Source organism: Barbus barbus (assembly GCF_936440315.1).
Source record: "Barbus barbus genome assembly, chromosome: 2".
NCBI classification, from domain to species: domain Eukaryota; kingdom Metazoa; phylum Chordata; class Actinopteri; order Cypriniformes; family Cyprinidae; genus Barbus; species Barbus barbus.
The window spans coordinates 15,599,569-15,612,578 of record NC_136730.1 but is presented as its reverse complement, the minus strand read 5'-3'; the positions used below and the strand labels follow the sequence as shown (position 1 = coordinate 15,612,578).

Below are 13,010 nucleotides of genomic sequence, written 5' to 3'. Positions count from 1 at the left end.
CAAAATATACCAAACAAAACAAAAAAGATAAGAATAAGTTAAATAAGACTTGGAATGGAATTTTCTTCCATAATAAAGATTCCATCTTGAACGTCTGGTTGAAAACATGGTATTAAATGCTATCAGGTATCTGCTCCTTTATAAAGACCTTCTAAGGGCCTGCAGAAATTCAGTGTTGGGTATTTGAGATATTTAAGCACCCTTTCCTCTCACCACTCCAGTAGCTTTGCTGATCTTTCAGTCTCTCTAGGGGGAGGAGGGTGGACGATGTGGTTAGCTAGACATGAGGATCCTGAATATGCTCTGTCTTAAGGGTAAACTTTGAATCTGAGGCAAACAAATGAGTACGACGGAACTTATTTCACCAAAAGAAACCAGAACTTGATACACTGGCCATGAACAGTCTTTAAGTTGTTCCCTTTCGCTTTCCTCTCCTCCTCCTCATCACTCTGTTTTTTTTTCCCCCTCCAGTCTGCTCACTGAAACATCCTGGGATGTTTCATAAAGACTCTCTCGATGTAGTTCTCCAGCTCCTCTTCTTTGTCCTGTGGCGGCTGCCTCAGCGGACTGTAGTAATCATCTACCCTGGTGACTACAGGAGCTCGGGCTGGGTAATAAAAGGACGGCCAATGACGCGGAGGCGACCGGGGTTTAGGCATGGGTACGGCTTTGAAAGTCCGAGGATGAGGGAAGTAGAAGTTTCGCTGGAAGGCTGGTTGGACTCTTTGGCGAGACTGCGCCCAGGGATGGGACTTCCGTCTGGGGGAGTAATCAAAGTCATAGTCCAGTGAGTTTCCCAGGACGTCGTTGAGGGAGAAAGAGGGCTTGGGATAGTAGCGGGATTTCGGTTTTGGGGGTGGGGTGTAGATGGGGTAATATCCCCGGTAGGGTTTTTGATAGAAACTGTAGGAAGGGTAGGCACGAAAGGGCCACTGCTGCCTCGTCCAAATGTCTTGCTTGCTGGGCTTGACCGAGGCCCTGTCTTTGAACCAGGCTTTCGGTTGAGGAGGCTTTGAGGGAGGAGGTTTACGTAACAGCGTAGAAGGTGCAACGGGGGCTGGAGGCGGTAAGAGAGGACGTTGCCATGGGAGATTTTCAGGAGCATCTTTTTTTTTTTTCTTCTCCACATCGTTAATAATGTCCACTACATCATCAGCAGGAAGATGCAGCTTGCTGGAGATCTCAATCAGCTTATCGATGGTCTGTGGGTCAATGTCATCATCGTCGTCACTAGTGTCCTCCTCATCAGAGCGCTTATCTTCTGCACCATTGTTGTCTTGGTACTTTTTCTTGTCCTGCTTCACAATGTATTTCAAGAGCATGTCAGATGCAATGTCTGCAAGCTTTTCTTCCTCCGCTTTGGCTCTTTGTGCCTCTGCTGCCTGTCTGCGCACCTCCTCTTGCTCTGCTTTGGCCCGAGTTTCCTCTTCTTCGGGGCTCAGCTGTTCTTCATCCTCTTGATCTTCTTCATCTTCCTCCTCTGGGTCAGCAAGGTTGTTGGAAAAGTCATCCATGAAGTTGCCGCCTAAGGGCTGAATTTTGTTCTTCTCTTGTTCAAGCTGCCACTTTAGCTTCTTCTTGGACAGTGCTAGGTCATTGCCTTTAGCTTTAGACTTGATCTCGTTGTTCATGAGGCCATTACGGTCTAGGTAATCAAAATACTCCCCACGGCTCTCCCTCTGGCCTGTGGAAGTGTCACGCTCTCTCTTAGTGGCTGTGCTGTAGCTCTGGAATTCCTCTAACATAGTCTCCAGATTCTTCACTTCCTCTGGACTAAGCTGCTCTTCCTCCTCCGCCAGTTCTCCTCTCTCTGGCTCCTGCCTCTCCTCCTCCTTGATCACCTCCTCTTTTGTGGCCCCCTCTTGTGGGGCCACCTGCTCTTTTAATGGTACCGTCTGACTGGTGGTGCGGCTCGTCACTTTCTCCGTTAGCCGTTCCTCCTCCTCAGCCCTTTTTTTCTCATCTTCCTCCTCTCTCTCTTTCTCGTCTTTTCCTTGCACTGCAGCAGCTGCCATGACCAGCTCTAGCTCTTTGTGACCATCTCTGTCTCTGTCTGAGCCATGGAGATCCTTCTCCTTTTCAACTTCCGCTACCCCGTCTTCTCGTTCACTCATCTTTTCCTTCTGGGGCTGGTTGAGGGCTTCGAGAAGGACTGCTGCTAGGGTTCTAGGATCCATGTCTTTGAAAAGCTCATCATCTTCATCATTTTCCTCATGTTGCGTGCCTTGTTCCTCAGCTGGTTGAGTATATTGAGCCTGTTGCTGAGCAGGGGAGGATGCTGCATAGTTTTCACTTACTGTGTTTCTATCTGCTGTCACTGGACTGAAGGTTGCAGGATTGACTGTGAGACTAAATAACATGAACAGGAAAATGAAGGGGACATTTGAAGTTTGTTGGCAGCAGATCATGACCGCACATGTGTTGAACCTGAAAGACAGAAGTTAACAAATGGTCTAATCGGTTACTGCCAAATAACTGATTTTATATACGTATATATATGCTTTATATTTATATAGTGTTTTATGTACTTTTGTGATAATTGTACTAGAATAAATGAATTTGAGCACAAACATCACACATCAATGCAGAGCAATGTAGCTCAAGATGAACATTTTTCTCAGGTAAGATGGTGGACACATTTTTATGATTCAATTCCTTCTGGACTTCCTGAATTCAACATTCACTGTATATTAAATATGAATTTGTATGAATGACTTGCGTTTGATACCTGAGAGCCTTTCACGACCCATTTATTCATTTGTATAATGGAAGAACTAATGTTTATATACACTTTAGCAAATCCCCCCCCCCCCCCCCCAAAAAAGTCAGGATTTTTCTACTCTAAAGAGATCATTTTAACAAACCCTGTGTACATTTTGCACAAAAATTGTTTAAACATTTGAGTGCGGTATCCTTTGTTAAGCTATAATTTAAGTTTTATTGCCTGCTGCTTAGCTGATTTTGCAAAGGCGTTCTAAATGGCTCTGCAGCTTGAGCTGGTGCGGTTCGTGAGGGCTCTGAAGCGCTTTTGTGCATGTGATTGCTCGCACACGCGGCGCAGTGCTAATAAGGTAAAGGAGGGAAAGCGCCTTAGCGGGGAGCCCTTCCGATGCGTGGGAGGTTAATGAGTAAGCAATACAAAGATGATCAGATGATCTCCGTATGACCATGAAAAGCAAGTTTAAGATCCATAAAACTCATATGGATGAAACGCTCCATAGAATTAGGATTTTAAAGCTTTGGAAGGGCAAAAACAATGAACGTGAATAAAACAGCATTCTTATCTCACTTTCACTTTGTAATGAATACTGGCTCTGAAATGAAGATGGCTCTTTGATCATCACGACACAGATGTTTATGGTTAAATCTCGTTATGTGGCTAGATTTCCACTCGTCTTTGCACGAGAAAACACTGCAGCAATCGTCAAATATGTGCCAACTGGTTTACAATGCACGTATTTTCATGTCTAAAGTTTGACATCGGTGTTTGCCATATGCTGCAGAAACTTTTTCTCATTTTTATTAAAAAACAACAGTCTGTATCGCCTCTCCAGTGCACTTTTTTTTTGGTCTTGCAAGAATCGTGTCTCCACAATGTATGCACAACTCCAACGCCCTCTTTCATTGCCGCCAATAACAGAGCACACTGGGGAGTTCTCATCAACAAAGCACTTAAGTAATCCGGCTCTAAGAAGCCTTGTCCTCAAGTAGGCCTATAATCTTCTGCTTTAAGAAAGATCTATTAGATTTAAGATTTAAACTGAACTATACTGCTATCACAAATTGAACCCAATCAACAAGATTTGAAAGACATGAAAACAGCTAATGAATGCTCTGCTGCTAAATTTAATGTCAACAATTCTCTACTCCATATGAGCAGGTACATGTAAAATAAAAGTCAAGGCAAGCCAAAGAAAACATGTTTTTATCTCAGTGTCTCTCGTGTGCTTTTGTGATTGGACTCAACGTTGTTATTTTGGGTATCTGATGCTATGGTGATGAGAAAGATGGATGAAAGCACGAGCAAGGGCGTGGTAAAAATCATTATGAGAGCTGTGCCATTGATCATCCCCGTCACCTTCATCATTAAGTGTACAAGTCACTAAAGTGCTTTTAATAGGTTACATTAACTCCTTGACCAATAATTCAATTATGTAGATTTTATTAAATGTTATAGCCTACTTTTAGCTTCTACATGTTTTTCTCATCTCCTCTTTTTAAATGCAGATTTTTTTCAAATGTATTTTATTACACATCCTTAACTTTAAAAAAAAAAAAAAATTAATACAGGGAATTATTTTTTAACATGCTAATATAGCGAAATCCTTGCGTTTTTCATTTGTTTCTTCTGTCCACATTACAATATACACTTATTTTCCCACGGCTTCTGCCATTACTGTTGCCTGTTACTATAAAAAGAAAGCCGGGACTTACCGGGAATCCTGTCAGTGGCAGCGCAGTCCGACGCACCAATTGTGTCCTCTTCAAACTTTGTATTCAAGTTATTCTCGTGATCTACGTGTAAGAATCCGCTTCAAAAATAAATTCTTTGTTTGAAAGTTGCTGTTTTGTTTGTACAGTTATTTCGCTTGTGGAAGCCGTATGGTTGGCTTTTCTTGCACGAAGCTATGGGGATATTTTCAGTACCACGGTCAGCTCTCCGTGTTTTTATTTCGGCCCCACTGCGCCCACGTGACCGCACGTCACTCTAGCTCATTGACGTCACCCTCTCCATTGATAAGAATTTTGGTGCTGATCGAACCCCGAGTCTTCGCTACGCTGCAGTGCCCAGATGAATGGAAGGAAACGGGATGAATGAAATAGTACTTTTTTTCGCCGAGTAGAGAGGGCTAGACAACACGGGGAGCGCGAGACAGGTCCCTTCCAGATGCAGCTGCATACGACAGCGTAACACAAAGAAACCAACGATCCTCATCACGATGTGCATTGCTTCACTAGCAAAATGTATAAATGCAATTACTCTTATGAAATTCACAGAGGAAACAGCTGGCGCTTGAATCGTCAGTGCATGGTGAAAAAGCTATCCCAAATGCGTATTATTCATGTTTTGTCTAATCTGCATTTATTCAGTAGCTAATGTGCCTCTTCCGCACCCAGGTCGTGACAGGATGTTTTGAAATGTATCATTATTGAAAGCTTTTGCAACCGTTTTTTTGCAAGGCCTATTGAGCAAGAAACACTGTTGTTATCCATTGTGCAACGTCAAAATCCAAACTGCAAAGAGATGACAGGTTAAAATATCCTCGAAGTAAACACAATTTCAGTTTGCAACAAAAGCCTGTTGTTTAAAATGCATCATTCCGGACGTGTCACATCTGATGTAAATGTATGTCGTTCTATATTTAATGCACATCGATTTTCTAAAGGTTCGGGTGATCTTTATTGTAGCCTTTGAATAAAAAGCAATTCCGTCAAAAATGTAATTTATCATGAGTATATAGGAGTCTTCGCAGTCATGGTTTGCTTGAACACTAAAACCTTGCAGTGTGTAAAAAGAGACTCTTCGGTAAATGCAAGTGTGAGAAAACATTTGCTTTTGTCAGCTGTAGTTTTCATGCATGCATCTGTTTGAACGAACTGACAATTGAAATTTGAAGCGCCTATTCACCCAATGATTCAAGATTCAAGATTTTTATTTGTCACATACACAATTATACAGAGTATAACCAGCAGTGAAATGTAGGTCAGGTCCGCTCCAAGGACAATGCAATTATAAAGTATACAAATATTAAGAGAAGAAAAGTAGAAAAAAATAAAAAGAATAAAATAAAAAGATAGATAAAAAATGATCTTTGTCATTATTATTCACCCTTATGTTGTTTTAGGAGATGTTACTTTTATCGTTTTTTTCCCCCGTACTAAGAAAGTTAATGTGACTCAGGCTATCAGTCACTCACATCCCCACAAAACAAAGGTCGTGTTTGACATGAGGATGAGTAAATGATGAAAGCTTTTTGTGATTGTGGCCATAGTATCTACTAAAATTAAAACGTGTAACAATAAAGAACGAGGTGGTGCAATAATTGTCCCTTGTGTAATTTTTCAAACTCGTTTTTATAATGTTTCCAGGTTTACCACATCTTCCTTTTAAAAATGAAGACTTCTCATTATGCACTCATTTACACCCCCCCCCCCCCCCCCCCCCCCCCCCCTTATTCTTACCAGGAAATGAGTGAGCAAGCTCATTCACAAAAATGCGGGACGATCCTGGCACTAGCCTTTTATTTGTTGCCTTCATTTTTCTTCAGTACGAAGTTATTTTGGCTCACTCTAATAGTACGACAGCTTAAGGGCCATTAGTTAAATTATTTTGAAGGTACTTAAACCTTTCTTTTACTTCTGTAATTAAAGAAACGTTTATGCATCGATCTAAAGTTTTAATGCCATGTCTACCTCTATTGTTTTGCTCATTTATACACGACAGAATGCAGAATAGCAGTTTTAAGTCGTTTTAATGTTTGACTTGGCATGTTTTGGTTACAGTGACGATAATGAATATTCCATAATGAAAGTTAAGAGAATCCTGCCATGTGGATTCTTTCAGAATGTCTGTGGTGTTAAACATGAACGAATTGGATTAGCTCATGGTGAAAATGAGTTGACAGTGGCTTTACATGGCTGTCTGCTTACGTTAACTTCACACAGGGGACGTCGATTGTCTCACAGGAGCAGGCGACTGAAGAGGTACGTTTTGCCTCAGAGAATTAACAGCACTCTGTTGACAAATGACCTATCCCACGATGATCTCCTGAAGCCGAAAGAGAAAGTCTTCCACCTCCATCATTTCCACACTGTGCTGCGTAAGTCGCAGGATGGGGAACGCCGCGTTGGCGTTCTTTGCAAAGGCGGCGGCGGTGCAAACTGATCGTTTGTTCTCCCGGCTCTGAATGGGAGTTAATGAGGCGGCATCCACCGTGTCTTGGTCTTCCCCCAGATGAATCTCTCTCGCTACAGCAAGCATAATTTCAGCACCCGAAGCCTTAAAAAAATGAATCCATTTATAATCGATTCAGACAACTAACCGTGGGAGGGATGCCCTTATATTGGATATGTGACAGAGGCTTCCTGCCCACGCTTACGTACAAACAAAGCGAAGCCGTCTTGATAACACAAAGTACTATCCAAACAGAGTTCCCCTGTCAGTTTGACAACATGCGAACACCACCTTCCCATTTTAAAAAGCCCTACAACTTTTAACATTGTGTAACATGAAGATTCAGGGATGTTCCAATTAAATGAATAGCAGAAACAAAACCCAGTCACATTAATTAACACGATAGGCCTATCTCTTAACTGGGATAGTAAAAGGTAGTAGGCTATCTATTGCTTTGTATAAAGTTATTCTTCATTTGTTGTTTTTTTCTTCTTGCAATTACCACGCAGTCCCAAGCAAAGCATGCTGGGAAAAAGAAATATTCCCAGTTTCAGTAACAACAAAAAAAAGGTTCATGCCTTTGCAGACCCAACAAGGCTGAGCCATGGCCATGTTTACATGCATAACTTTTGTTTCAGTTAGACTGCATGTAGTGTTTACCTACACGAAGGCGTTTAGTCTGATTAAGCTGTCAATATAGCAGATTATTTGGTTGCATGTAAACATCCCATGCGTCCTCTTTTTCATGGATATATGCTGGAAAGATATTTAATTAGTCTAAAATGCCTGGGATTTAATTTTTTCCCCCTATTGTTTTCATGCTTGCTGAAGGCAATGACTGAAAAGTAGTACATAATTGGCCAATTATGGCATGAGAGAAGGTGGGATCTACTGAGAACTGTAAAATGAATACATGTGCATAATGGACTGTAGAGAGCATATCAATGGCAAAAACAAAGCCAAGACCTGGACCTTTTGAGGAATTTAGGAGAGGGCATATGGTCCCCCTACTACCCAACACAAATGGGTTACTTAAATTTCTATTCAAGTAGATTGCATGGAATGAAATTGGAATCAACTGAATCAAATTTCATTGCATTAGCTCACTTTTAATAATAAAAAAAGTAAATTGTAAAATTTTACTGTAAAAAGTAAAAATTTTGATGTAGCCAAGCATCAAAAATAATTTGAAAATACCTGTTATAATTAGTCATGATATTTCCTATCATGATATCATTGGGCCTAAGTTATACGATGATGATGATCTTTGATTCATAATAATCTAATGCCAGTTGCTGAGGTAGTACAGACATGTCATCAACAAAGCTGATGTAATGATTTATATGTGGGCTTTGTGGATTTGCACATTTACACACAGCCATGGGAGTAAATAATGTACTAATGTTGGAAAATGAATTGCCACGTGATGGTTCTATCTATGGATCAGTCCACATCCGTGGTGGGAATGGCATATATGCAGAATTACATTATCTTTTAAGACTGTTAGAGTGAACCAACAGCTATGGGTGCCCACACTAAATGACCTTAGAAATGCCATAATAACTTTCCATTGCATATAGTCCATTGGATCGTCCTCTAAAATTGCCAGCAATGGAATGTAGTCATACATGGATGTGAGTCAGACTAACACTGCCAATACACTATCTGGATATATATTGCAGCAGTAAGCTTTTTTTATGACTGCAACCTTACAAGGTCTGTGTATTTATTAATTAATTTTTTTAATTATCATTCTGCCAAAGAAACTTTTTTCTAAGCTTCAATCAGTGATCATATACATGAATGATTCAGTGTTTGGCTTGGCTTGTGTAACTGCTTTAGAGCTGGGCAACACGCCACAACCTATGGGAGGGAGTGAGACCTATCTTCTGTAGATTTTACAGCTGAGCAAAGTCATTTTTTTATGCTGTTTTTGGTATGAAAATACATACAAAGTATCACTTGATCAGTTTATTTGTATTTGGATTCCTAGTGAAAATAAAGCTTCCCACTAAATAGATTTTGGTAACACTTTAGTGTTAGGACCAGTTCTCACTATTAACCAGTTGCTTATTAGCATGCTTATTATTAACATATTGGCTGTTTTTTAGTGCTTACAAAGCACATATTCTCCATGACCATATCCTGCTCCAAATTAGGAGTTTAATGAGGCAAAGGTTGTAGTTAATGGTCTGTTAATAGTGAGAGTAGGACCTTAAAATAATGTGACCTTTTGTTTTGTTTTTTTTTGTTTTTTTTGATGATGATATATGAAAACAGTGAATTTTGACAAACTGATCTTCGCAATGCATTGCAATCTTCTGCACATCTGGACACGTATTAAACTGTTTAGATTTAATCTGGCTACTTGTCTTTGAAATAGCATGGCATTTACCACCTCCCTGCAGATTCAATTTAGAGTGAAAAATCACAGCCTGACGTGATTTATAAGCATCCATGGTTTTGATGAATGGCCTACATGACATTAATGTTGGAAGATCAAAAACATGGCTTAAAGAATCACTTTTGACACATGCAGGGTCCCAGTGCACCATTTGAATATTCTTTTACCACAGATGATTTGACAGCTAGACGCAGATAGGGACTGAACCAGACAAAGGCAACTATCAAGGAGGGAAAGAACATGCTGAATGATTCATTTTTCCCTCCTCTTGAGCCTCCAGGCTGAATGCCCTTTTTAGTGTCATTGATATTGATACATATCCTATTGCTCTACAGCAGAGCAGCAGCTTTGCAGTATATAGCGAGACAATGGAATGCTGTGTATCTTATAAACAATATTTGAATAATGTCAGTTCAAAGATGTAAGCATATCCATTGCAACGAAGGTAACACGTCACATGATCACTTTGGAGAGTTGATATTTGTATCCCACTTTTATATGATTGAGGTGAAGTGATATCCATTTTCTTTAAATTTAGAAAAGGGGATAGAAGTTTCTTTTTCTATTTCAACAGCTGTCACTTTCTCTCATACCTGCTGTTTTGATTTGTGAATTTTCTTTATATCTGCAAACTCACACTTATCTTAATGAAACACTCTCTGTCTTAGTTTAAATCTTTTCATTTCTAAGCCTCGGAAGCCACTTTCATCACCTTTGCATTGTTACAAACTATATAAATTGTGGAAATTATTTCAACATTTTAAACCATTTTCGCATTAGCTGTACTACGCAAAGATAACCTTTATTGACTTTTATTCTGTACTTTATCCCTGTAAGATTAGCTGGCTTTATTTGAGTCTGAGGTGCACGTTTTTAGCATTGATTGAAAAACTGATGTATTGTGAATGTAAATAGAGGAAAAAACGGTGGGGCCTGAAATTGAACGTGTTCTGGGAGGAAAAGGAGAATGATGAAAGGGGAGAAGGGGGTCTGTGGGGTGTGACTGAAGCACAGAGAGAAAGATGGGGAGAGAGAGGAGGAGTAGAGGAGATGAATGAAAGTGAAGTGTAATTCAGTGAAAAAGATAAATAATGCAGGCAGTAGCAAATTTATATAGACGCTTGCACTCGCTTCTCAAGCTCATGCACAAATGCGCCAATTCACACCCAGTCAGTGAATCTGTAATATACTACAAACTTAAAAATGGCATTAAATAATTTACCCTATTCTAAATGCAAGTTAAAGATCTTATTGTGAACAAAATTGATCGGTGGTTCGCTTTAATTTTTAAACAATCTTAATAAAAATGTCATAACTGGACCTTCTGGTGAAAATGACAGACTTATCTCTGGTGACATATGCAGGACTTTGGTGACATATGCAGGACTTCTCAATCATTCTCAATGATTTCATCCACTTAAACCCCACCCGTGGCTTGCAACAAGCTTGCAATCATCTTCCTCTACTTTTGAGTGCAGAGCCCACATCTCAAAATCCAACAACCAATGGATATACAACCAAGTCCCTGTCCTACTTTTTTCTTTTTTAATAATGCATTACACTTATGTATGCCACAATATGGAAGAAAAGATCTGTTACTTCTTCAGTTTTGATTGCGACTTTAAAAATAAAACTTTTTATTAACATCTATGGTTTCATGAAGAATCTGATATGGTACTTTGAGAAGAATTGTATACTTTTATATGGCACTCATAGGTACTTGCTGTATATGTACACTTTACTAATATGCACCCTTAAATAAAAAGGTGTACATTTTGAAAAGGTACCACCATAGTGACAGCTTTTGTACCCTTTTTTCTGAGAGTTTAACAACTGTTCACTGAGAGACTTTTTGGGGAACCCAGAATGGTTCTTCAATAAATACTCAAAAATACTCAAATCCTGCTTTTGGCATATAGAATAATGAATTAAGATTCAATTATGCTTTAAAAAATAAATAACGCAGACTTATTTCCCATTTAATTTCAAATTCCCCATAATGTCAATACGCATTAGTCTGATGATGCCACCCCCTCGCTCTTTCTTTTACTCGCTCTTTCTCTCTTTCTGTGGTTTTGTTGTAGTGCTATAGAGCTGATGTTATTGGACCTGACGATTTACCGCCTTGTTTGGAACCGGACTTTCTCCCACACACTTTCACCCCCCACTGCACACGAGAGAGAGAGAGAGAGAGAGTGAGAGGGAGTGAGTGAGAGAGAGAGAGAGAGAGAGATAGAGAGTGAGAGTGAGTGAGTGAGAGAGAGAGAGAGAGAGAGAGAGAGAGAGAGAGTCCACTGCAGTTCATATGACTGTCTACACAGTTATTCAAAGTCATCTCACAAGCTCTTTCACGCACATGAACTCACTCACACCTTAAGACTCTGTTAGGACAATCCTGTCATATTAATATTGCTTCATTCAATTTTATTAATTAAATCTGAAATGATTAATGAGCATTGTGGAGACTCTGCGGTGTGCAGCAATGTGTGCAGCTATGTGCTTGATCTCGCCATTACCTTTAGCCTCCAGATGGTGTGTCATCTGTTGATAACAAACCCATGCACATACTTTTCACTCTGCATACTGCCACATCAACCCTCAATAGGATGCCAGTGAGTCTTACTGAGCTGCCAGGATGGGTCAGATTTATGTGACTCTGGTAAATACGCTTTGCACCCCCTCCAAATAATCAATATGAAAGATCTAGCAGAGTTGGCAGGGGATCGGCAGTCCATAACAGGGCTTGCCAGTACAATGGGACTCCCCCTGGCCGTTTCATTGAGGCTGGTGAGATGTTTCACAGGCCAATGGTTTGGCACTGTGCTTGTGTATACTCAGAAAAGTATCAATGTCCTAAAAATAGGGCCCAATGTACTATGTTAATATGAAGGAATTTTTTATTTAGTTTTTTCGCCAGTGTTTTACCAGTATTTTGAATTGTGGATGTTTTTTCATTCCACATAAGACCTTTGGAAACAATAATGCTATTAGTGCAACGGTGCTAAATAATACATATTCACATTTTTATTTTAAAATACAGAATACAGAAACCATATTTCCAATATAGATTTTAAACTATATATATATATAATGTATATGTATGAAGACTTTATTTGCAAAAACGGGTAACTCGTTTGTGTTTTTTCATTTTCAAAAATATCTTTTTTTATTATGTTATCATGTTTTTATTGTGTTTATTTTTTTTATTTTTACTTAATCAAAATAACCCAACTGCTGTTTGATTGAGATTAATTGGAATGCACAATGAAAAAACATGATTTTTGAAAATGGTTAAAAACGAAGTTATCTGTTTTTGCAAATGAACTTTTCATATATGTGTGTAATTTAAAAAAAAATCTGTGTTCACACTTAACAGATATTGCACTGTCACAAATTACCAGTACACTTTCCATTTTTCTATGGATTTATTTTCTTACAATGCATGTTATTATCCATATATTGTAATCATCACAACTGCAAGCTGTAATCACTACCTAACATGTTCATTGTGTCAACTGATGATGTTAACTAACCACCATTGAATATTATAGTTTATATTTACGAATTTATATAGCTATATATTACTGCTATATGGACATTACTTCCTCATCTCTGGCTGATAACAAAATAATTTCTAATTGTAACATTGACACAAGTAAATTTTGTGTAAAGCTGCTTTGAAACAATATTGTGAAAAGTGCTATACAAATA

General features: G+C 39.2%; 1 protein-coding gene across 1 annotated transcript; it reads right to left on the bottom strand.

Annotated features, from left to right (window-relative positions):
• Window positions 1-476: 476 nt before the first annotated feature.
• On the bottom strand, window positions 477-2,408 carry LOC306885108 (uncharacterized protein; the record flags this gene model as incomplete). Its single annotated transcript, XM_079441450.1, has 1 exon — window positions 477-2,408. The coding sequence occupies one exon, from the start codon at window positions 2,406-2,408 to the stop codon at window positions 477-479; it is 1,932 nt and encodes a 643-aa protein (XP_079297576.1).
• Between the last annotated feature and the right edge of the window lie 10,602 nt (window positions 2,409-13,010).